General features: G+C 38.7%; 1 protein-coding gene and 1 long non-coding RNA gene across 5 annotated transcripts in view; one reads left to right on the top strand and one right to left on the bottom strand.

Moving 5' to 3' along the window:
* Window positions 1-22,598, top strand: part of LOC140483047 (ribosomal protein S6 kinase alpha-5-like) — a 111,139-nt gene extending 88,541 nt beyond the window's left edge. For 2 of the 4 annotated variants that reach the window (XM_072580947.1, XM_072580948.1), the window contains 8 exons: window positions 6,385-6,516; window positions 6,802-6,935; window positions 7,479-7,572; window positions 8,927-9,097; window positions 14,076-14,267; window positions 17,131-17,287; window positions 17,513-17,667; window positions 18,904-22,598. In XM_072580947.1, coding sequence (XP_072437048.1) covers window positions 6,385-6,516; window positions 6,802-6,935; window positions 7,479-7,572; window positions 8,927-9,097; window positions 14,076-14,267; window positions 17,131-17,287; window positions 17,513-17,667; window positions 18,904-19,170 — 1,302 coding nt within the window. In that variant the 3' untranslated portion in view covers window positions 19,171-22,598. The remainder of the gene's footprint in view (window positions 1-6,384; window positions 6,517-6,801; window positions 6,936-7,478; window positions 7,573-8,926; window positions 9,098-14,075; window positions 14,268-17,130; window positions 17,288-17,512; window positions 17,668-18,903) is intronic. The other 2 variants (XM_072580946.1, XM_072580945.1) reach the window with 1 other exon arrangement.
* LOC140483048 (uncharacterized) lies at window positions 14,103-23,625 on the bottom strand. The gene is made up of 3 exons (XR_011961867.1): window positions 23,485-23,625; window positions 17,523-17,674; window positions 14,103-14,243 (listed from the first exon to the last, which is right to left on the bottom strand). It is a non-coding gene; the product is annotated as an uncharacterized lncRNA (long non-coding RNA).
* Between the last annotated feature and the right edge of the window lie 2,735 nt (window positions 23,626-26,360).

The following is a 26,360-nucleotide window of genomic DNA, read 5'->3' as shown; positions in this document are numbered from 1 at the left end:
GACCTCCCCCGCCCCCATGTGCCCGCCCCCTCTCTGGGGCAGCTGGACTTGACATCAACAAGACTGCTGGTGTTGCTGCCTTTGGTTGGGGGGGGGGGGGGAGGTGAGTCTCCGAATAGCGCGCATGCACACACACGGACACAGCCACAGCCCTCCACACAACTTTTTACTGCAACCTTTTGACAAGTTCCCCCTTTACCCTGTACAGGACAATGTTGGAGAACTCCAGGGAAAGTGTGGGGAGAGAGAGAGGGTGGGAGGTCAGTCATTGGGAGACGTTGCCTGTTTAATCACTGTAAATAAAAGACGCAATCACTGCTGGAAACACGTCTTTGATGTAATGTTCCTATTGGGACGTCAAGATCTCCTTCAGATAATTGAGGTTCCTCTGTATAGGTGTTGGAATTGCAAAAAGGTATAGGGTAGATTTCATTAGTAATTGACCAGGAAATAGATTATTTCATTAGTAAAATTGGTGATTGACAATTGCTGTTATTTATACACAATTTAGACTGAAAATAATTGTGTAAAAATAAAGGCTGCAGCTGTTGGGAATCTAACCTACAAACATAATGCTGGATATAGGTCAGTTAGCAACAATAGATTGTGAAATAGAGCTAACATGCAAATAAGGAGCAGGAGTAGGCCATTCTGCCCCTTTAACCTATGCTTCACAATTCAAGAGATCATTGTTTATCTGATTGTAACACAAATCCAAATTCCTGTCTACCTTGATAACCTTTCAGCCCTTATTAAATAAAAATCTATCTACTTGTGTTTTAAAAATACTTAAGACCTCTGCTTCCCCCACTTTTTTAGAAAGAGACAGGAGAGCATCTGATAGGGGAGAAAGATCTCATCTCTGTTTTAAATGAATGATAATTAATTTTTAAATAGAGATGCCTAATTCTTGACTTTCCTATAAGGAGAAACATCCTATCCACATCCAACCTGCCAAGCCCCCTCAGGAACTCCTGTTTTAATCAAGTTGCCTTTTACTCTTCTAAACTTCAGCAAATATAATCTTAGCCTGTCTAATCATTCCTCATAGGACAGCCCAACCATTCCAGGTATTAGTCTGATAAACCATTTCTGAAATGCTTTCAACACATTGACATCCTTCTTGAAATAAGGTGACCAGTATTGACACAGTATTGTAGATGTGGTCTTATTGGTGTCCTACATAACGGAGACTTAATCTGTTTTAATTTTCCTAATTACTTCCTGGACCACCATATTAACCTTCTGTGATACATACACGAGGACACCTTGACCCCTTTGAAGCTGAGATTCCTGCAAGCTCTCACCATTTAGACAATAGATCATTATTTTTCATTTTACGTGCCAAAATTAACAATTTCAAATTTTCCACATCATACTTGATTTGCCAGATGTTTGCCTTTGGTGTATCCATCTATATCTTTTGGTAGCCTTCCTCTGATCTCTTCACAACTTAGTATCTTTGTGTCATCAGCAAATTTGGCAACCGTACTTTCTGTCCATTCATCCGTGTCATTTACGTCAATGTTAAACATTTGAAATCCTAGCCCTGATCCATGTGGCACACCACTCATTACAACGCCGCCGCCCACCCACCCCCCCAGTCTGGCTTCTGTTTTCAGAGATAACCTTTGATGTGGCACTTTATCAATGCCTTCTAAAATTCTAAGTGCAGTACTCCACCACGTCCCCTTTATCCACAGTACATGTTACTTCCTCAAAGAACTCCATTAGATTGATCAAACAAGATTTCCATTTCACAAAGCCATAATGACTTTACTTACCTTGAATTTTTTAAGGGGCCTACTATATACTCTTAGCTTCCATCGTTTTCTCCACAGATATTAAGGTAACTGACTTATTGTTTCATGCTTTCTGACTCTATCTTTTTGAACAAAAAAGCTACACTTGCATGCTTCCAATGTTATGGGCCCCTCCCTGAATCAGGGAGTTTTGGGAAATTAATCCATCAACTTTCACGGTAGCCATTTCTTTTTAAACCATAGGATGGCATTCATCAGGCCTGGGCATTTGTATATCCACAGGTCCAACAATTTACTCAGTACCATTTTTCTGGTGATTGCAAATTCTTGAGTACCAAATTTCCATTTCCTGATTTATATCTGCTACTAGGATCCTCTGTAGTAAACATTGATGCAAACTATGAGTGTGATTCATCTATCACTTTCTTATTTTCCAGACTCTCTCTCTATAGAACCAACACTCACTTCATTTACTTTACTTTTTAAGATATTTATAGAAACTCTTATTATCTGTCTTTATATTTCTGGCTAGCCTTCTCTTATACTCTATTGTTGTTCCTTCTTGCTGTTTGTGATCTTCTGTCCAATCGTCTGACCAGCTGACTATCTTTGTACAATTATCTGTTTTTCCTTCAATTTTGATATTATATTTAACCATAACCTGTGCACCTGAGTCTTTGACGTTTTAATGTGTTGGAATGTATTGAGTCTGTATATTGTGAACCAAACTGACACAAGTATTTGTCTAAGCATCTCCTTTAACTCATTTTGCCAATTGACTAGCCATCTGTTTCCATGCTGGCCTAATTGTCCTTATTTAAACGTTAAAAACAGTCTTGGACCCATTTCTCTCTCCCTCGAAAAGAATCCAAAATTCAGCCCTACTATAGTTGCTGCTAACGAGGGATGTTTTCACAATGAGAGAGTTCATTAATTCTATCTTATTTGACAGCACTAGGTCTAGAATGCCTGCTACTAGTTAGCAGCAGAGAATACTATAAGACCATAAAACCATAGGAGCAGAAATTAGGCCAATCGGCCCATCGATTCTGCTCCATCATTCAATCATGGCTGATGGGTTTCTCAATCCCATTTTCCCACTTTCTCCCCATAATTTTTGATTCCCTTGGCAATCAAGAACTTTTGTACCTCTGTTTTAAATATACTCAATGACCTGGCCTCCATTGCATTCTGTTGCAATGATTCCACAGATTCGCCACTCTCTGGCTAAAGAGGTTTCTCCTTATCTCCATTTTAAAGGGTCTTCCCTTTACTTTTAGGTTGTGCCCTCTATTGTAAGAAATTATCCCAACAGCATTCTATTTTCTCCACACCTAGGCTACCTTTCCCATCTGACACTTCCAGTTTATATGCAGATTAAAATCTATGGTTACAATGGTGCCTTTCTGACAAGCTCACATTATTTCTTCCTGTATATGCAATCCTACCATTGAGGAACCTATAAACCACTCCCACAAATGACCTCTTGTTCTTATTATTTCTTATCTGTTTCCAAATCATTTCGACATGCTAGCTTCCCGAACTGGTGTCACTCCTTTCTATGGTGTTAACCATCATGATTAACTAATAAAGTCAGTCCGTCACGATTTTCTAACTTCCTGTTCTTCCAGCAAGTTCCCCTTGAGAATGCTCAACATTCTAGTTTGAAAGATGTGAAGGTCAGGTGAATTGGCCATGCTAAATTGCCCCTAGTGTTAGGTTAGGGGTAGATGTAGGGGTATGGGTAGGTTGCGCTTCGGCGGGGCGGTGTGGACTTGTTGGGCCGAAGGGCCTGTTTCCACACTGTAAGTAATCTAATCTAATCAAAATATATCACCACAACTTCAATGCCACTGAGTTAAAACCTTGGAACTCCAGGAGTGCAAGTTCATAGCTCCTTAAAAGTAGAGTCGAAGGTAGATAGGATAGTGAAGAAGGCGTTTGGTGTGCTTTCCTTTATTGGTCAGAGTATTGAGTACAGGAGTTGGGAAGTCATGTTGTGACTGTACACGACATTGGTTACACCACTTTTAGAATATTGTGTGCAATTCTGGTCATCTTCCTATTGGAAGGAGGTTGTGAAACTTCAAAGGGTTCAGTGCAGGGCTTCTACAGTACAGTACAGAAACAGACCCTTTGGTCCAACTCATCCATACCGACCAATCCCAACCCAATCTAGTCCCACCTGCTAGCACCTGGCCTATATCCCTCCAAACCCCTCCTATTCGTATACCCATCCAGATGCCTTTAAAATGTTGCAATTGTACCAGCCTCCACCACTTCCTCTGGCAGCTTATTCCATACATGTACCACCCTCTTCGTGAAAAAGTTGACCCTTAGGTCTCTTTTACATCATTGCCCTCTCACCCTAAACCTATGCCCTCTAGTTCTGGACTCCTACAATGCAGGGAAATGACTTTGTCTATTTATTCTATCCATGCCCCACATGATTTTATAAACCTCTATAAGGTCACCCCTCAGCCTCCAGGGAAAACAGCCCTAGCCTATTCAGCCGCTCCCTATAGCTCAAATCCTCCGATCCTGGCGACATCCTTGTAAACCCTTTTCTGAACCCTTTCAAGTTTCACACCATCTTTCCGATAGAAAGGAGACCAGAATTGCACACAATATTCCAACAGTGGCCTAACCAATGTCCTGTACAGCCGCAACATGACCTCCCAACTCCTGTAGTCAATACTCTGACCAATAAAGGAAAGCATGCCAAATGCTGCCATCGCTATCCTATCTACCTGCGACTCCACTTTCAAGGAGCTATGAACCTGCACTCCCAAGGACTCTTTGTTCAGCAACACTCCCTAGGATCTTACCATGAAGTGTATGAGTCCTGCTAAGATTTGCTTTCCCAAAATGACGTCACATTTATCTGAATTAAACTCCATCTGCCACTTCTCAGCCCATTGGCTCACCTGATCAACACCCCATTGTAATCTGAGATAACGTTCTTCCCTGTCCACTACACCTCCAATTCTAGTGTCATCTGCAAACTTACTAACAATACCTCTTACGCTCACATCCAAATAATTAATATAAACAATGAAAAGAAGTGGACCAGCACCAATCCTTGTGGCATTCCACTAGTCACAGGCCTCCAGTCTGAAAAACAAGCCTCCAACACAACCCTCTGTCTTCTACCTTTGAGCCAGTTCTGTAAAATGGCTAGTTCTCCCTGTATTACATGAGATCTAACCTTGCTAACCAATCTCCCGTGGGGAACCTTGTTGAATGCCTTACTGAAGTCCATATAGATCATGTCCACCGCTCTGCCCTCATAGATCCTGTTTGTTACTTCTTGGAAAAAAAACTCAATCAAGTTCGTGAGACCGATGTACCTATTAGAGAAGATGCAAAACTTGACCTAATTTTGGGAAATAAGGCAGGGCAGGTGTCGGAGGTGTCAGTGGGGGAGCACTTTGGGGCCAGTGACCATAATTCTATTAGTTTTAAAATAGTGATGGAAAGGATAGAGCAAATCTAAAAGTTGAAGTTCTCAATTGGAGGAAGGCCAATTTTGACTGTATTACATGGTACATCCCATGTTGACTATCCTTAATCAGTCCTTGCCTTCCAAATACATGTACGTCCTGTCCCTAAGGATTGCCTCCAACAACTTGCCCACTACCGATGTCAGGCTCACTGGTCTATAGTTCCCTAGCTTGTCCTTACCACCTTTCTTAAACAGTGGCACCACATTAGCCAACCTCCAGACTTCCGGCACCTCACCTGTGACTATCGACAATACAAATATCTCAGTAAGAGGCCCAACAATCACTTCCCTAACTTCCCACAGAGTTCTAGGGTACACCAGTCCGCCTTGCTGATCTTTGAGGGGCCCTATTCTCTCCCAAGTTACCCTTTTGTCCTTAATGGATTTGTAAAAACCCTTTGGATTCTCCGTAACTCTATTTGCCAAAGCTATCTCATGTCCCCTTTTTGCCCTCCTGATTTCTCTCAAGTATACTCCTACTGCCTTTATACTCTTCTAAGGATTCACTCGATCTATCCTGTCTATACCTGACATATGCTTCCTTTTTCTTAACCAAAACCTCAATTTCTTTAGTCATCCAGCATTCCCTATACCTACCAGCCTTTCCTTTCACCCTGACAGGAATATACTTTCTCTGGACTCTAGTTATCTCATTTCTGAAGGCTTCCCATTTTCCAGCCGTCCCTTTACCTGCGAACATCTGTCCCCAGTCAGCTTTTGAAAGTTCTTGTGTAATACAGTCAAAATTGGCCTTCCTCCAATTTAGAATTTCAACTTTTAGATTTGGTCTATCCTTTCCATCACTATTTTAAAACGAATAGAATATGGTCACTGGCCCCAAAGTGCTCCCCCACTGACACCTCAGACACCTGCCCTGCCTTATTTCCCAAAATTAGGTCAAGTTTTGCACCTTCTCTAATAGGTACATCCACATACTGAATCAGAAAATTGTCTTATACATGCTTAACAAATTCCTCTCTATCTAAACCCTTAAACACTATGGCAATCCCAGTCGATGTTTGGAAAGTTAAAATCCCCTACCATAACCACCCTATTATTCTTATAGGTAACTGAGATCTCCTATCATATTGATGTTGCTACTCTTCTTTCCTACAGGGCTACTCATTTGTTGCACCTTCTATACTGTTTAATCGGAATGCCATAATGAATCATACGTGTATCTATGATCTGCAGATGGCCATGGATCGACCAGACAATAACACTGTTGCACGTAGTGCTATGTCAAAGGTTGGACTGTTTACAGTGTCTCTCGGATATTCTATTCTATTTCGCACTACAATAAATATCTTTTGATAATCATTACAGATTTATATTTGAACGAATGAAATATCAGGTGTACAATAACTTCTAAAGACTGAAAACCTCTATAGTTAATTTTTATATCAGACCACCGTCATACTTTTAAGTTTATGCACTAACTATACCTAACTGAACTAAGCAGTTCATGAAACTTTCATTCTCAAGCTATTTTACCACGTGGATAAATCTGAATTTTAATTTGTGTATCCCTAGGATTCCCTCTTTTACCAGAATTATGAATTGAACATGAAAGAGAAGCCACTCGGTGAAGGAAGTTTTTCTGTTTGTCAAAAGTGTCAACATAAAAGGACTGGACAGGAATACTGTGTCAAAATAGTCAGCAGACGGTAATGACTTTTGGTTTATAAAACTGAAGAGATCAATTCATTGGGCAATTCATTAAATTAATATAGCTTTGTTTTTAGTAATCTATTATTTTGTTTGTAATTTGTTTTCATTTTCAAAATACCAGATGTAAGTGGATCCTTCTGATGAATCATTACATTCTTGGAACAGCTAAGGACACCCTTTATTTAAGTTTCACTCTTTTTGCAGATGTCTCATTCAGTGATGAGGTTACATTCTGTCAAGTGATCTCTGAGAGTTGGATCAGTGAGGAGAAGTCAAATAGGAATTTTGTTTTTATACAGCCAACTGCTGAAAGTATGCAGCAGATAATTGTGGACATCAAGTGATCACAAATTTGGGCACTAGCTTAGTTGTGGTGCCTCTAACAGAATCTGCTAATCAGTATTGAGGTTCATTAATAATTAATTCTGACTTGATTCGTTTTGACTTAGAGCTGTTTCTGAACAATAAATTCTCTGATGATTTGTCTTCCATGAAGCTGTAGAATATGAATCACCCTAACATGTTATGTTGGTTTTTAGAATGGAAGCCTGTACACACCAGGAAATTGCAGCACTGAAGCTTTTAGGGGCACATCCTAACATTGTTGAACTACGTGAAGTTTACCATGATCAGGTACAATAAAAAGATAAGATGCAAAAATAAATCTAAAACTTCAGTAATGTGAAAAATAATGATTCCCTAACCTATTAACCATTACAAGCTTAATCTGATTTTTAATGCATATCTTTTTGAGTTTGGCATTTCAAGCAATCTTTTTCTTAAAACCATATTCTTTCTCAAATTCCAGGTCTGCCAAATACACAAGCCAGAAAATAGTTAGCTTTAATATTATCAAAGATAATATTATAAAGCATGCATCCACACAGCTGTGTTTACAAATAAGAATTTTTGATTAGATTTTAATGACAAATTTAAAACAAATTTTACTGTCCAGAGATCATGGACAGTTGAATTGCACTGTCCATGATAGGAAATTTGTAATTATTTGTACGAGAGTGTCTGCTATGCAAGCCAAAATCCCTAAAGCTGTGTTTTTTTAAAATTAGGCAAAGTCATAGAATTGTTGCCAAATATAGTGTTAACTTGTACATCAGTAACATTATAAATTGATTAACTGTTACATCACACTGATTTGTAATCATTATATATTTCACTATGCATAATATGCAATTAAACATTCAAACAAATGTGATCAATGTTTCCCTGTATGTAATACCCTCCTTGTTAACTTACTGTGTTTGTAAATTCTCTGGTTAAATTCTTTTACCTCATTAATAAAGCCAATAATTTATTTTTAAATGGGTAAGATTTTCCACATGGAATTCAGGATCCTGTCATCAAGGTCAACTGGGAGTTAAAAGCAGGAACAGCCACCTGACAATGATTTTCTCTGAATTGCTCACCAGAAGCTGAGCTTGCCATTCCTAACCAGTAGGAGGACTGTCAAAGTTGGAAGATAATAGAAACCTTCCACTGCTGTAGAAACAGAATCTTGCACTCCTGGACAAATGAGACTTTGGGCATCTGAAGATGTAGGTGCCCTATCTGCAATTCTGTTAATTTTAAAATTAAAAACCTGTCTTCAGCAGCCATGCCACCCATATGGGACAACCTTTGGCTGAAACCAGGAAGTTAGGAAGACCTCTACTCCTGACTGGAAAGCGAGCCCACCTACTCTGCTAGTAGGAGGCCATTTTCAGGCAGATTTTTGTCCATGGCATCTCTGGGGGCCTTAAATAGGCCGTTAGCAAGCTGAATTGAGTATCCGTCCCTTGCAGCTCAGTGCGCATCCCCCCCCTACTAAATTCCATCTCCCAACCAACATCACTAAAAATAGCTTGGGAGTAGAATTGTGTCAAGAAACTGGTACACCACTGAAGTGAATTTACAAGCCTACCTGCCTCTTATAGCTCATTAAAAATGGTTTTTCTGCTTACACAATAATTTTGTTTTGCTCTTCTCCCAGTTACATACATATTTGGTTTTGGAGTTGTTAAAAGGAGGTGACCTACTGGAACGTATTAAAAAAAGGAAGCACTTTAGTGAATCTGATACAAGAAGAATTATGAGCATGCTTGTTTCTGCAGTTCGTTATATGCACAATTGTGGAATTGTGCACAGGGATTTAAAACCGGAGGTATATTAATGTTTCAAATTTTACTTGTAATTTTGGAAACTAGTACCTATCTATTGGAGAACTTTTACCATCAAGTAGTTTTTTTAACACCAAAAAAAGTATAACTGTATAATTACCAATCATTTTGATTTGAAAATTGCAGTAAGTGTAAATTAATTTGTGTCCTTGCATCATTTCCTGTCTGAGTGTTTCAATATAATTTTAATACCCTTGACATTCACAATCTTCATTTTCTCTTGAGGTATACAGCCTGAGGGGTTTGGCAGTTTTCTGCCTGTCAGTACATAATAGCTGAAAGGCCTTAGACAGTACCTATTCCCTATTGTGTCTTTATGGTGACTGCCCCAAGTTATAGTCCACCCCTAGCACGTAGTCTTGGACTTTGGAATGTGCCAGGCTACAACATTCATTTGAGGACAACTCTTTTATATTTAAAGACTAGCAAGTTTGATAGATCAAAGAGCATATTTCACAGAGTTGATGATATTCGAGCAGCAGAGATGTTTATCCCACTATGTTCCTGGTAACAGCTTACAGAATACAGAGTCCTGCGTCATCTACTTGGGATGAACTCTGACAAAAATCAGTATTTCTCTCTAGGTTCATGACTATAAATAAAATCTTTGAATACAATTTTATTTTTCAGAGCATGTACAGTTTCTTGAACCCCTCAAGTACAACTCCTCTTTTAGTTCAGCATAGATCACTAAGTTTTACACATAAGATGATAAGAGAAATAATTTTTCTTGGGAAATGAAGGTCTAAATGGGAACAACAATATCTAAGGACACAACTTCAGAAATCATTAAAATTTACAAGTTGGCAAGTCATTAAAAAAAACAAACATGCAGGGTCTATTTCTGAATCAATAGAATGCAAAAGCAAATTGTGTTAAATTTGTATAGAGTTTTGATACGTAGAATACTGAGCTATTCTGGTCTCCATTTAATAAAGAAAATGCATATTGTGGCATTGCAGAAGGCACTGTAAAGGTTTACAAGGTTGGTACTGGAATTGAAAGGTTGTACCTATCATGAAAAAAGATGAAACTGGCTGATGCTTTTTTCCCTCAGAGAAACTTGAGGAGTGATCTTTATAGAGGTCTTTAAAACTATTAAGGGGTTTCATAATGTACATATAGTGAAAATGTTTCTTCTTATAAGGAAATTCAACACGAGGGATATAAATTTGTCACTGATAAATTGAGTAAGGGATTCATCTGAAACTTTATTGCCCAGAGATTGGTTTGAATGTGGAATGCTACCACTTGAAGTAGTTCAGGTTTTAAAAAATGCATTTTGAAGGGAATTTAAGTACTTACATGAAACATTAAGCAATTAAAAAAAGTCATGCTGATGAGTTAGATAAAGTGGAAAGGTGGCTTGTGTGGAGCATAAATATTGGGACAGACCAGCTAGGGTGAATGCTTGCCTGCTGTCATTCTGCAACTACCACTTATTGCATCTGCAATGTAATAAATTGTCTCATTACAATTCACTGGAGCATTCTAAAACAAAAATGGCACTGAACCACCTGAGTTATTTGGGCATATAACCAAAGGCTGAGTCAAAAAGGTAGATTTTAATGAGCAATTTAAAGGAGGAAAGCAAGGTAGAGAGTGAGAGTAGTGTAATCACCAAAATTGTGATTAAAATTGAAGCCAGAATTAAAAGAGCACAAGTTTCTTGGAGAGTTGTAGTGTTCAAGGAGACCAGGTGTGGAGAGATTTTTTAAAATCATTCATTCATGCGATGTAGGTGTTGCTGGCTCGACCATTTATTGCTGATGTCTAATTACCCAACGAGTAATCACAGTTACGAGTCAATCATATTTGCTTTGGGTCTGAAATTGCATGTAGGCCAGTCCAGGCAAGGATAGCAGTTTTCTTTGTTCTTGTTTCAGAAGGTAGAATATGAGACCAGAATTCATTCAGTAATCAATCTAAAGGTGACAAAATCACGAATGAGGGTTTCAGCTATAGCTGAGTTGGGATAGGGGCAAAACTAACCAATATTTGGGGATGAGAATGGAAATGGTAATGAATAAATACGTAGTCGAAAGCTCATACCAGGTCAACCATAACACCGAGGCTACCAACAAACCTGTTTAGTCTCAGACTGTTGTCAGAGAGGGGGATATATTCAATACTAGGGAATGAAATTTGAAGCAATTACTGAAAACAAAGGCTCAGTCTTCCCAGTGCTTAATTAGAAGAACTTACTACTCATTCATAGCAGAAATTGATGAGCTATCTGATAACATTGTAATATCAGAGGAGTTGGGAGAGGAGATGGTGAAGTAGAGATGCATGTCTTCAGAATATTAGTAAAAACTAGCCCCCTGTTTCTGGATAATGTTGCTTAACGGAAGCATGGGGATGAGAAATAGAAGGAAGCATGTACCGTAATTAATCATGTGGGAGCCGGAAAAGAAACCACACCGAGTGAATCGATAAATACAGTTTGAGAAGTGAAAACTTTGGGCGGAACGGTGGCACAGTGGTTAGCACTGCTGCCTCGCAGCGCCGGAGACCCGGGTTCAATTCCCGCCTCAGGCGACCGACTGTGTGGAGTTTGTACGTTCTCCCCGTGTCTGCGTGGGTTTCCTCCGGGTGCTCCGGTTTCCTCCCACAGTCCAAAGATGTGCAGGTCAGGTGAATTGGCCATGATAAATTGCCCGTAGTGTTAGGTAAGGGGTAGATGTAGATGTAGATGTAGGGGTATGGGTGGGTTACGCTTCGGCGGGGCGGTGTGGACTTGTTGGGCCGGAGGGCCTGTTTCCACACTGTAAGTAATCTAATCTAATCTAAAACTAAATCATGAGAACATCCCACCCAGCTGGGAACAGTGAAGAGCAATGGAGGAGGATGATATGGTCAACCACATCAAAGACTATGACAGATCCAGGAGGAGAAGTTTATCTTTCCCCCAATCACAAAGGATACCATCTGAGAATTTGATAGGAGCTGGTTCACTCCTGTTCAGGTAGGAAACCTTATAGGAGTGGTCCAAACTAGGAAAATAGATGGACATGGGTTTAGAAATTACACCACATTCAGAGACCTAGGAGAGTAAAGGGAGCTTGGAATTTAGGGATTTACAAGGATTATGGTGTCTGGGTTTTTTTTTGAAGGAGCGTTGAAATCAGACTTAAAATAGAGAAGAATAATAATTCAAGACAAAACCATATTAACAATATCAGTTAATGGGACCTGTAGCAGGCAGTTGGATCATCAGTGATTTAGTGGATGTAGAGTTGAGAGAGCAAGCATTAGATCTTGTGAAGTTTTGAGATGGCATGAGGGAAAATAGGAGAGAAACTGGAGAAAGATGTGTATTCAAGACTAGTGTTGGAGGGAGTTATGGAAAACAATTGGCCAATAGAGATAATGGAATTCTTAGGTAATTTCCTCTCCCATCTTGTTCTTTTGTAATTATTTGAAATGTATGTCCTCTAGATTTTGACTCCACTGATAGTGCAAACTATTCTCTTTTTGATGGAAAACCAACACATTGCCAAACTGTATTGTTCTGACCAAAGCTTTAGGTTTACTTTAATAATTTCTTCTGATCCTGTTTTTAAAAGGTCAATACTAATATTGTTTTGTTTTTAAAATGACTAGTCATGGAATACTTGAGAATGCTAAAACTATTATCTGCATTTTGCTTATCCTTTCAGAAGGATTTTAAATGAACCTTATTTTAACATCCCATTGCTTCTTAAATAATTACAGGGCAAAACTTCCTGAGACCAGTCTTAGAATGTTTCAATGTATGACCTGTGTTCTTCTCACAGTTAGATTTAAAGTCATTTTACAGATTCACCTTCTCAATCTCAGCATCTTATACACCTCTTTAAGATCACACCTAGGCCAGTTCTCTACCTGCCTGCAGTAAATTTAGTTGTAAAGGCAAAGAAATTAATGAAAAATGGTCTTAGTGATCTGTTATTCTCAGATGAGCAAATGCAGAAATAATTGTATTGCTTTATATAAATGAGTGGTGTTAATTGTAACAATGATAAAATATCTTATTCTATCAATGTATTCTTCTACATCACCCATTTCTGCACTTTATAGAGTCATAGAGATGTACAGCATGGAAACATACCCTTCGGTCCAACGCGTCCATGCCAACCAAATATCCCAGCCCAATCTAGTCCCACCTGCCTGCGCCCGGCCCATATCCCTCCAAACCCTTCCAATTCACATACCCATCCAAATACCTCTTTAATGTTGCAATTGTACCAGCCTCCACTACATCCTCTGGCAGCTCATTCCATACACGTACCACCCTTTGCGTGAAAAAGTTGCCCCCGAGGTCTCTTTTATATCTTTCCCCTCTCACCCTAAACCTATGCCCTCTAGTTCTGGACTCCATGACCCCAGGGAAAAGACTTTGCCTATTTATCCTATCCATGCCCCTCATAATTTTGTAAACCTCTATAAGGTCACCCCTCAGTCTCCGATGCTCCAGGGAAAACAGCCCCAGCCTGTTCAGCCTCTCCCTGTAGCTCAGATCCTCCAACCCTGGCAACGTCATTGTAAATCTTTGGAAAAATCTAGTTGAATATTGGTTGAACTAGAGTTGAGAGGCTAAAGTACTTTTACTAAAATTAACTACTTTTCATATATGATTCAGAAGGATTTTTCAGTTTTTAAAAGTTTTCTAATACATTCCAGCCAATGTTTTGAAAATTGATTCAAATTTTGAGTTTTTGGGCTAAATGTTGGGTTTTGATAGAAAAAATGCATAGTGTGTGTGTGCCTTATTTTGACTTATTTTGCATTTGCCATAAGGAAACAAAAATTCAATGCTGACACTGCTAAATAAGTATATATAAGCCTATGCAAGAAATGCTTCAAAATTTAGTTAATAAATCTTAACACTTAACAATTTTATCTTTATAGCTTGTGAGCAAATATTTGAAAGATTAATGCAAGAAAATACACTTAATCATTGTTTCTTTTTATAAACAGAATATCTTGTTTACTGATCAGAATGATGATGCAGTGATCAAAATAGTAGATTTTGGGTTTGCAAGAGTTAAGCCTTCTGACAGCCAGCCATTGAAAACTCCATGTTTCACTTTGCAATATGCAGCTCCCGAAATTTTCAAGCAAAATGGTTATGATGAGTCTTGTGACCTGTGGAGTATTGGAGTAATATTAGTAAGTATGTAAAATATTTGAGTTATGTATCATTCAAACATTTGTGAAGGAAGAATTGATATTGCTGCATATTTAATAGTTGTCCTTTCATGTGTAGGATTTAAGTTCCAAAAGTCCAAGCAAAATGAAAGTCCAAATCTTGAAATGCTTTTAGGAATTCCATACACGTCACCTTAAATGAAATAGGGTATCAGAAATTAACACACAATTGTAGTCATACTTGGAAAGGCTATAAAAAATAGCCAGTATACAAACTTTAGCCTAATCTTATTTCTGTAAGTGAGTATGGGAAAAGTTTTAATTTCCCAACTCTAAGATCTTCGTGCCTTCAGTGACCAGAAAGTTTACATGGAAGAAAATTTGCTGATTTATTTAATGGCATGGCCCTATAAAAGACTTGTGCAACATACTTTACCAAATTTATAAATAGAAAGGTACAATGAAATAATAATAAAAAGAGATGCAAGTTATATCTGTGATTTCACTTGTGGTATCTTGTATTATTCAAAAAAAATGTGTTGCAGCAGGTACATGAGTAAATTCATCAAATCGATGTTCCCAATGTGAACAGATTTCTTTCTTCAAAACCAATTCATGCAGTTTTGCACTGTATCTCTGATTTAAACTTTCTTCTTGAGTGTAATTTCCTCCCAGGAGCAGCAGATTAATTAATTTATCCTATTGTAATTGCTACAGTACAAGCTTGCAGCTTCAGCCAGTGTGGAGCATTGCGGTGGAAGTATTAACACAGATACATATAAACCTCTATCATTTTATTATTTTATAAGATGATCAGAGGAATAGATAGAGTAGACAGTCAGAAACTTTTTCCCTGGGTACAACAGTGTTGTAAGGGGACATAAATTTAAGGTGAAGGATGGAAGGTATAGGGGGGATGTCAGGGGTAGGTTCTTTACCCAGAGAATGGTGGGGGCATGGAATGCGCTGCCTGTGGGAGTGGCAGAGCCAGAATCATTGGTGACCTTTAAGCGGCAATTGGATAGGTACATGGATGGGTGCTTAAGCTAGGACAAATGTTCGGCACAACATCGTGGGCCGAAGGGCCTGTTCTGTGCTGTATTGTTCTAAATAATTGTAGGCCATTTGGCTCTTTGAGTCTACTGTGCCATTCAATACGATCGTGGCTGATCATCCTGCTCAGTATCTGTTCCTTCTTTCACCCTGTACCCTTTTAATGGCTTTAACCCTAAAAACTGTATCTAATTCCTCCTTAAAAACTTTTAATGTTTGACTACAACCATTTTCTGTGACAGAGAATTCACTGGCTCATCACCCCTTTCTTAACATATTGCCATTAAGATAATTTTCTTCCTGTTTTTGCTACCAAATTGGATAATCACACATTTACTGGAGTCGGGTGGTGCAGGGGCTAATCCAGATTATGATATCTCAATGTACAAATGTTACCCTGATCCATTATTTTTAATTTTTGCAGAAGTTTATTGGAAGACTATTCCATACTTTTTTAAAAAATTAACCATGAAATGTGAATATAAATGAAAAGATCAGGATTCATTACCCAGCCCCTAGTTGTCAGAAGAAGGTAGTGAACCTTTGTCTTGGACTATTGCAACCAATTCTTTCTTGTGGTTGTTGCATTGTAATTTATTACAATTGAATGGATTGTCAGGCTTCTAGAGAATGCAATCAAGAGTCAACCTTTATTGGTGTAAGACTCGAGTGGCATACAGACAAAGATTAATGTTTTCTTCTCCAGAAATAGCATTAGTGAATCAAATAGGTTGCTATTACAATCAAGTCATTTCATGTCACTTTAACTGATACCAGATTTTTATTTCCAGATTTTTAAAAAATGAAATAAAATTCTCAAACTACCGTGATAGAATCTGAAATCCTATTTTGTCTTGACTAAAAGTCCATCGCTCTGAATTACCAGTCCATTAACATTGCTGCTACTAAATGTATCTAAATTTATATACTGCCAAAGTAGTCTGAATTACACATTTGCTGAAAAACCAGGCGTAAGTGATTTTTTTATTTTAATTTTTACATTAAAAATAAATGAGGAAACTACCTCCGATCCAACCCTCTAATTCGGCACTGTCCTATCTGTCCGTCTTCCTTTCCACCTATTCACTCCAACATATCACCATCACCCCCCACCTTCATCCACTTATCGCATTCCTAACTTCCTACACCCCCCAGCCCATCCCGTTCCCATTTATCTCTCAACCCCCTTGGGCACCCCCACGTTCCTGAAGAAGAGCTTATGCTCAAAATGTCAACTCTCCTGCTCCTCAGATGCTGCCTGACCGGCTGTGCTTTTCCAGTGCCACAGTTGTTGATTTTATGCCATTCCTTGGCCATCCAGACTAAGTTGTCACTGCCAAGAATTTCAAGTGGAGAAAGGAAAAGAAGTGGCAGATTTAATGTTCTGCTACAGGATATAGTAGCCTCCCCAAACTAAGCCAAAATCTTTTTTCTGATGCTGTCTAACATTTTTTATATATGGAGCAACAATCATCTAATTAGAAAGGTAATCTGTGAGATTGATGCTTCTTCCTAATTACCCAAATATTTACTACATTTTCCATTACTTAGAAACCTAGTTCAGGTATTGTTGCAATAAAACACGTTTATGTAAACTAAAATGATGTAGCGTATTTATTACTTACAAATGTGTACATATTTATAGATAATACACATACGTAGATAAAAGTAGACCAGGGAATAGTTTTTTTTAATGTACCTTTTATCTATTTGGAAACTTTTAAAGATTAGAATGACACTACATATAATTCCTAATTACCCAAATATTTACTATGTTCCATTGCTTTGAAAATAGCCAATTATAATGGTTATGTATTTTGTTGCATTCTAGTATACAATGTTGTCAGGACTGATTCCTTTCCAAAATATGCAGCGAACTGTGATATCGAGTATTGATGAAAAAACAAGAATAACAAAAGAGGGAAACTACTCGCTTGCTGGAGAAGTCTGGAACAATGTTTCTCAAGAAGCTAAAGAGCTGGTGCAAGGTAATGTACCTTTTCAATTTTAAAATTGCAAATAAATTGCTCAGGTAGTGTTGCAACAAAAGACATTTATGTAAACTAATATGTCGCTTATTTTATTATTTACAAATAAATGTACATATAGATAATACACATTCATAAAAATAGACCAGGGATTTTTTTTTAATATACCTGTATCTATTTGGGATATTTTAGAATGACAGTACATATGACTTCACAATTCTATAGGTTTACTTACTGTGGATCCAAACTCTCGTCTGAAGTTATCTAGCTCAAGATTCAACAACTGGTTTCAAAATAGCCATTGCTTGTCCTCTAATCCATTGATGTCTCCAAATATTCTTGAATCTTCCACAAACAGTTACTTCAAAGCTTCTTTTATGGTAAGACCTTAAATCAGAAATTAAACTGGAATGATAATATTACAGCAATGTCTCTGCATTGGTTTGTCAGTTTATTCCAAGGCAGTAAGAAAAACTGAAATTGCTGGAAAAGCTCATCAAGTTTGACAGCATCTGTGGAGAGAACTCTTCTGAGGAAGGATCGCTGCTGCTGAAATATTAACTCTGATTACTCTCCACAGATGCTGCCAGATTTGCTGAACTTTTCCAGCAATTTCGGTTTTGTTTCTGATTTTCAGCATCCACAGTTCTTTCAGATTTTACTCCAAAGCAGTGTTCATTTTTTTAAAAAATCAAAACTATTTTGAAGATTTTTCAAATATAATGCACTATTATTCATGAAGTAAACGCAAATATCACATTTACAAAGCTACTCAAATGTTAGAATTAGCTTGAAACATTATGTCCCCTTCCCAGAATGTAAGCTCTGGCTTATTTATATATTTCAAATGTGACCATGTTCCAACAAGTTGCTGAGGCCATCCAGTAGTTGGTAACTAGGATAGTTGTTGGCATCTGGATTTAAGTCTAGAAAATTGAGCTTCTAGAAATTTGTTCATGAATAATAGCCACATGGATGAAATAGTAGAGGTTGCCTTCTACCTTTTGAACTGTACCCCATCACAAAGTTGAAAACCTTCAGAAGAGAAGGCCGGAAAATTGGCAAGCAAAAAATAATTCTTTGTGGCATCTTACATACCTGGTTTCTCATGTTTGGTGCACACCACACTTGTTTTAGAGCTGGAAGTAGCTTGGGAAAAATTGGCAATTGGAAAGAATGTGTGATATCACCTTGTCAGCATTGAAAACTTTATCAAAATTGGACAATTTCACATTGTTGAAAATGTTTTGCTGGAAAAGCGCAGCAGGTCAGGCAGCATCGAAGGAACGGGAGAATCGACGTTTCGGGCATAAGCCCTTCTTCAGGATACTCAGGAAATTCCTGAAGAAGGGCTTATGCCCGAAATGTCGATTCTCCTGCTCCTTGGATGCTGCCTGACCTGCTGCACTTTTCCAGCAACACATTTTCAGCTCTGATCTCCAGCATCTGCAGTCCACACTTTCAACCTCACATTGTGAACAGTTAAATTAATCCCATCATCCTACAGTTCTCCCAATGCATTTAACTAGGATGTCAGGAAATCTTTCAAGAATATTTTATGTAATGTTACATTTGTTATGGCTATAGCATATTTTGAGTATTGCTTTCTACTTTAGGCTGTTAATAAGTGCAAGAGAGAAGGATTTTTCCTCCAAAGTGTTGAAAACGCTCCTTTGGCAAAGAGACGAAAGATGAAGAAAAGTAGCACAAGTACAGAGACTCGGAGCAGTTCTAGTGAAAGCTCAATTTCTTCTTCATCTCAGTCTCATGGCAGAACATCTCCCATATGTATCGTCCAAGTTCCTCTACCAGCAAAAACATCTGCATGTGTCTTCCAATTTTCTGAAACTTTAAGTAATAGTTTCAATGATACTTCAATCTAGCTATTATAATAGTAATTTTCAATATTTAATTGCCTTTTAAGATTGATTGGCAGCTGTACTTTTGGTCACCCAGGTGCCAAACTGTGGAATCCTTCTCTAAAACCCTTTGGTACTCCAACCTTTCCTCCTGTCTGCCCCCTTTCCCATCCACTTAATCCCACTTATTCTTCATTGATGGCCTTCCAATTCTGTTGAATGGTGGAGCAGGTTCAAGGAACTGAATGGTTTACTCCTGCTCCTAATTTTTGTGTTCTTTAAACTCGCCTCTTCCACCAAGCTTTTTGTCACCTTTCCTAGTCTTTTCTCCTTTAGTCAGTTTTAGCAAAATTTCCCTTGGACTTCCTGAAGCACAAAAAATGCAAGTCAATAATTGCATCTTGTAAAAAGAGCTCAAAAGGTAACTTTGTTATGAAAGTGTGAGTACTTTACAGAAAAGTATTCTTGTACATTACCAAACAATGAAGCTTGTTCTCTGATGCAAAGAGAAGCAGCTTTAGAGTGCAAATTTGAATAACCAAGTGGCTTAGAGTTGAAAATTTAACAGCTTAATGGTGAAATAATGATGATTTTAAGGGTGTGTTTCTGTTGTGAAGGTGAATTGTCTCATACTTAGACGTAGTTATGATTCTGGTTTTGTTTCGGTGTAGCATCTATTTACTGTTCAACCTTGGTAGAGAATTTTGATGTTTGATTTCTAGTAAGAATGGGCTAAAGATATATAAAGAAATGTTTTACAAACAACTTGGATGGCACGGTCATCTCAACTTTTTGGGGTTCTTGAGAAGGAATAAGCAATTAGAGAGCTAACCACTGACAGATAATTAGAGGAGGATTAGGCGGAGTAGATGGGCATTAGCAATAAGAATTGTTGGGGGATAGGGAGAGTTATTATGAACTGTGAGTGTCTTAAATGTGCTTGATGTGTATTTTGTAATTTTGTAAAAAATTAATATCATCAATAGGGTGCTTCAAAAGCTGTTACTTTAGAATCTCGAATCATTGAAAATATCGCAGCCCGATCGTGGAAAAGTAAGCAATCTGACTCCTGACAAATTGCAATTTTGTAGGACTATGATAATGCTTTAAATGGATCTTCTGGAATAGAGGAAAAAACAGCAATCATAAGAAACATAGCAATGGTGGCACAGAGATATTACATTTTGCAAACAGATTTCTTGGAACAAGCATGCATTTAATGGCAGTTTATTTTCTTATGTTTTTGGTTTGTTATTCTTCGCAATAATGTTGCTGTAAAGATAGATGGGCGTTATTGGGCTGGGAACAGGTGAATTAGCTCAGGGGCCTGGAATCATTGAGGGCCAAAGATGTGTCATACAGTTCTGACTGGAAGAACTTTGTGTGTTAATGTTCTTGAATTCGAGAAACAGTACATGAAGTACGAACTGAGAGGGAGTTGTGTGTACTTTTGTAGTGGTATTATGTGAAATATAATTGGCTTCAGAATGATCTGTAGGTAGACTTTTTAAAAGCAAGTATGAGTGAATCCCTTCTGGTGTTCTTTGGGAATTTGGGAATCATAGCCATCATGGGCTTCAGTACGAAGCTGAAGAAACACAGCCCATGGAAAGTAGTTTGTTGTGAAGAGGGTGCAAAAATGAAGGCAGATGTGAAAATAGATAGACCTCATAGAAAAAAAACTTATTGAACATGTTTCCAACAGATGTTGGGTGTTTTCCCTGGAAAAGTGAAAACATTTTGATTATTTTGTTCTATTATTAGATTAGATTAGATTAGATTAGATTACTTACAGTGTGGAAACAGGCCCTTCGGCCCAACAAGTCCACACCGCCCCGCCGAAGCGCAACCCACCCATACCCCTACATCTACCCCTTACCTAACACTACGGGCAATTTAGCATGGCCAATTCACCTGACCTGCACATCTTTGGACTGTGGGAGGAAACCGGAGCACCCGGAGGAAACCCACGCAGACACGGGGAGAATGTGCAAACTCCACACAGTCACTCGCCTGAGGCGGGAATTGAACCCGGGTCTCTGGCACTGTGAGGCAGCAGTGCTATCCACTGTGCCACCGTGCCGCCCACTAATAGGAGGTCTTATGGCACAACGTCTGTTATGTCTGTTACGTCTGTACGTCTAGGTCAAAAGGTCAATTTAGAGTCCCGTGGCAGGAACGTTTTGGCAATGGAAAGTATGTTTGTAAAGTGGCCAAACAGATTGACTATCAGCCTGTAAGTCCTTCTGTATGTCTGATGGCAGATGGCAAGAGTGGGAGAGACTTTTGGTCAGCCATCATACAGAAGGCAATGGGAAACTACAGCAATACTTTGCCCATAGCAGTGATTTCATCAAATGGAAGTCCTTGACCCAACACATTGAATTAGACTGGGAGAAAAAAACAAAGAGGTGTTATTAAATCTCCAGTCATAAATTTTATTATTCAGGTTTATTCAGTTGGTGACTCGGGCAATATTGTAGCTGTAAAATGCATAAGTAATTGTTTCAGTAATTTCTTTTTTGCAGTACTTCATTTATGCATATAGTTTGTTAAAAATCTGAAGGAACTAAATGCTCTTATTTTCCCTGTTTACTCTATCATATTGGTACTTTGTACTACTTTGAATTCAATCACATTTACTTGGTAACTCAAAACAAACTTCTTATAATTGCCTGAAATAATAACTTAACAGATGCATGATGCTAATACCTTTGAAACCATACTTCCACATGAGAAACCTTTTGAAAGGGTTAATGTTATGAACATGTGCTAGATGCAAAAAATTAGTTATATAGATGGAGAAGCCTATTTAGGTAAACTGGGTAATTATTGCTGATATAAGCTATTAAATAAAGCAATAAAGAATATTTGTTTGTGTTTGTAAATAAGCATTAATAATTATCATACTTCAAATATATTTTAAAACTTCACTGTGTAATAAATACCTATTTTGAAATAAATTTCACTTCCTATCAAGAAAGAGAAATCTGCTTCCACTACTCTGATAATATATCAGCTATGTGAGATCAGGCAAGCTTTTAATAATAGTTCTGAAGTTTTGTCTGTAATCTGTTAAAAGTATTTATTTGAAGTATTGTTATAAGTTCAATTATAAATTCTTATAATGAATAGGATATTCTAGCTGGTCTAGGAAAAATAGTCATAACTGTTGCAAGCTATTTTCTATTCTGTATGTCTGCAGTTGTAAATTATTACTAATCACATGTCTGCTTTGAGTAAAGAAATGAGATACCATCTTCCTGATGTGTTCTTTCTTTAAACACAATATTTTGATTTTTATATAGTTTGCTTTTTGTGCAGTTTAATTTCAAATATATTTATTTGTCTCAGAGTAATTGGGCACAGGAAACAAAAACACTTCAAGCAGCAATGTTCTTTACGTTGTGGAAAAGTGCTTGTATTTTCCAATAAACTAGTTCAAAATCATTCATGTATGTGTTTGTGTTTTATTAGCAGCATTTTTAGAATCTTCTTGCATACTAATAATCATACAATTTTCTGCAGTTATTTCAGAATCTTAGAACGGTTATAGTTCAGGAGGACTATTAGCCCAATGTATCTGTGCTGACTCTCCGAAGAAACAATTCATCTTGTGTAACTCTGCTGCCTTTTTCCCTCAGTCTTGCATGTTCTTCCTATTTAAATAATAAACCAGTTCCCTCTTGAGAGCTTTGATTGAACCTGACTCCATATAACAATGCAGAAGTCTAAACCCTCTACTAATTAAAACCAAACACCCTGAAAAACGTGCCTCGTACTCAGTTAAAAATGTGAGAGTGACAGAGAACTCCTAATTTCCACTATTTAAAGGAAATTAACAATTTATTTCCCTAATAAAACGCAAAACAAAAACTATTAACAAATCCAAACAGGGGTGGCACGGTGGCTCAGTGGTTAGCACTGCTGCCTCATAGCGCCAGGGACCCAGATTTGATTCCTGCCTCGGGTGACTGTCAGTGTGGAGTTTGCGCATTCTCCCCGTGTCTGTGTGGGTTTCCTCCGGGTGCTCCGGTTTCCTCCCACAATTCAAAGATATACAGGTCACGTGAATTGGCCATGCTAAATTGCCCATCGTATTAGATGCATTAGTCAGGGGTACATGTAGGGTAGGGGTATGGGTCTGGGTGAAATACTCTTCAGAGGATCGGTGTGGATTTGTTGGGCCGAAGGGCCTGTTTCATATTGTAGGGAATCTAATCTAATTACATAAACTTGAGATTTAAGTCCACATAGTCTCTGTCTTCTCCACTGTCTTCAATCTTTCACCTGATCTCCCTGGGTCATCATTTTTACTACTTTTGCAGGAAAAGGTACCTTTTGATATAGTGTGCCTTCTTATTTCTTTGAGAGCAAGATGTTCGGTGGGCAGTTAGCTCTCCAGCTCCACGGCAGTTGCTCTGCTGTCCGGTGGCAGTTGCTCTGACCCATTTTCAAATGTCCTGGTTTTGTACCACCCAATACTGGTAACCTGTCATGTTGCCAATAGAATAAATTCAAACTCAATTGAGTTTTAGTATACTGGGCATAATTTATATTAACTGGTTAAATTTGAATTGTTGTCAAAACAGCAACCAAAACTCAGGTACTCATTTAACAGCCATTTGCTACATGTATCTACTTTGGGACAGCCCATCTTTTAGCTGTTTTGTTCTGCAGCTGTGGCTGTACTTTAAATTTACTTGATAAATTCAGAAAACATTTTCTGTCTTAAAATGAACATATACTGTTTTGACTTTGTAACAATCACACTCAGGCAGTGCCTTCCAAATTCTAAATACTCGCAGCATGACGATTTTCCTTCCAAAGGCCATTGCTGCTTTTACCAGTTATCTGTGCTCTCCAGTTCTAATAGGAAATTTTCCCCATCTACTCTGTCCAGACCCAAATGATTTTGGATACCTCTATCAAATCTCTTCTCAACACTCTCCAAGAAAAACAGTTTCAGATTGACTACATATTCTACCTACATAACTAAGTTTTCTGACCAAATAATGTTTTTGAATCTCTTCCATGTTCTGCCATCCTCATCTGGCCTACGTGTGACTCCAGACCCACAGCAACGTTGTTGACTCTCAATTGCCCTCTGAAATGGCCTAGCAAGCCATTCAGTTGTATCAATCACTACAAAGTCTCAAAAAAAATGAAACTGGATGGATCACCTGTGATCAAACTAGGCACCAGAAAAGATGATGACAGAAATAGCCCCATTGACCCTCCAAAGTCGTCCTTACTAACATCTGGGGAGTAGTGCCAAAATTGGAATAGCTGTCTCAGCTGTCTCGAGCAACAGCCTGACAAAAGTCATACTCTTAGAATCATACTTACAGACAATGTCCCATGCATCACCATCCCACTGGCAGGACAAACCTGGCAAGAGGTGGAAGCACAATGGTATATAGTTGAGACGGAGTTGCCCTGGGAGTCTTCAACATTTAAGCTAGACCCCATGGCTTCAGGTAAAAAGTGGGCAAGGAAACCTGCTGGTTACCACAGCTGATGAATCGGTACTCCTCCATGTTGAACAACATTTAGAGGAAGCACTGTAGATGGCAAGGGCACAAAATGTACTCTGGGTGGGGGAATCTCAATATCCACCACCAAGAGTGGCTAGGCAGCAACTACATGTCGAGCTGGTCATGTCCTAAAAAACATAGCTGCTAGACTGGGGGAAAAACATACTTTACCTCATCCTTACTAATCTGCCAGCTGTAGATGTATCTGTGCATGACAGTATTGGTAAGAGCAACCACCGCACTGTCCTTGGGAGTCAAAGACCCACCTTCAAATTGAGAATAACCTTCATCATGTTGTGTGGCACTATCATTGCGTTCAACGGGACAGACTTTGAATAGATCTAGCAACTCAAGACTGGACATCCATGAGACACTGAGGGCCATCAACAACAGCAGAACTGTAATCCAGCATAATCTGAAATCTCATGGCCCGGCATATTCCCCACTCAACCATTACCATCAAGCCAGGAACAGCACGAGGTATTCTTGAAATGAGGTGTCAATCTGGTGAAGCAACCAAACAGCACTACTTGCATGCCAAACAGCATAAGCAGCAAGTGTTAGGCAGAACTAAGTACTCCCACAACCAACCGATCGGATCTAAACTCTGTAGTCCTGCCACATTCAGTTGTGAATAGTGGTGGACAATTAAACAACTCACTGGAGGAGGCGGCTCCACAAATATCCCCATCCTCAATGTTAGAGTCCAGCACATCAATGCAAAAGATAAGACTGAAATTTTTGCAGCAATCCAGCCAGAGGTGCCAAGTGAATTATCCATCTCTGCCTCCTCCCATTGACCCCAGCATTACAGATACCAGTCTTCAGCCAAGTTGATTCACTCCACATGAATATCAAGAAACAATTGGAGGCACTGCATACAGTGAAGGCTAAGAGCCCTGATAACATTCCAGCAATAGTGCTGAAGACTTGTGCTCCGGAACAGTTACAACACTGGTATCTACCCAACAAAGTGGAAAGTATGTACTGTACATAAAAAGCAGGATAAATCCAATCTGGCCAATTACTGTTCCATCAGTCTACTCTCTATCATTAGCAAGGTGATGGAAGGTGTCTGCAACAGTGCAGCTGCTTAGCAATAACCTGCTCGGTGATGCCCAGTTTGGGTTCCGCCCTGGCCACTTAACCCCTCACCTCATTACAGCCTTGGTCCAAACACAGCCAAAAGAGTTGAATTCCAGAGGTGACATGAGAGTGACAGCCCTTGACATCAAGGCTGCATTTGACCGAGTGTGGCATCAAGGAGCCCTATCAAAACTGGAATTGACACATAGGAAGATAGTAGTGATTGTTGGAGGTCAGTCATCTCAGCTCCAGGACATCTTTCAGGAGATCCTCAGTGTAGTGTCCCAGGCCCAACAATTTTCAGCTGCTCCATCAATAATCTTCCCTCCATCATAAGATCAGAAGTTGGGATGTTTGCCAATGATTGTGAAATGTTCAGCACCATTCAGGATGACTCAGACGCTGAAGCAGTCAGTATCCAAATGCAATACGATGAACAATATCCAGACTTGGACTGACAAGTGGCAAGTAACGTTCGTTACACACAAATGCCAGGCTATGACCGTCGCAAATAAGAGACAATCTAAACACTATCCCTTGGTATTCAACGATGTTACCATCACTGCATCTGCCACCGTCAATATCCTTGGG

The sequence above is a fragment of the Chiloscyllium punctatum genome, chromosome 11, assembly GCF_047496795.1.
Source record: "Chiloscyllium punctatum isolate Juve2018m chromosome 11, sChiPun1.3, whole genome shotgun sequence".
Classification (NCBI taxonomy): domain Eukaryota; kingdom Metazoa; phylum Chordata; class Chondrichthyes; order Orectolobiformes; family Hemiscylliidae; genus Chiloscyllium; species Chiloscyllium punctatum.
The sequence above is the reverse complement of the archived record's forward strand: the minus strand, read 5'-3'. Positions and strand labels throughout refer to the sequence as shown.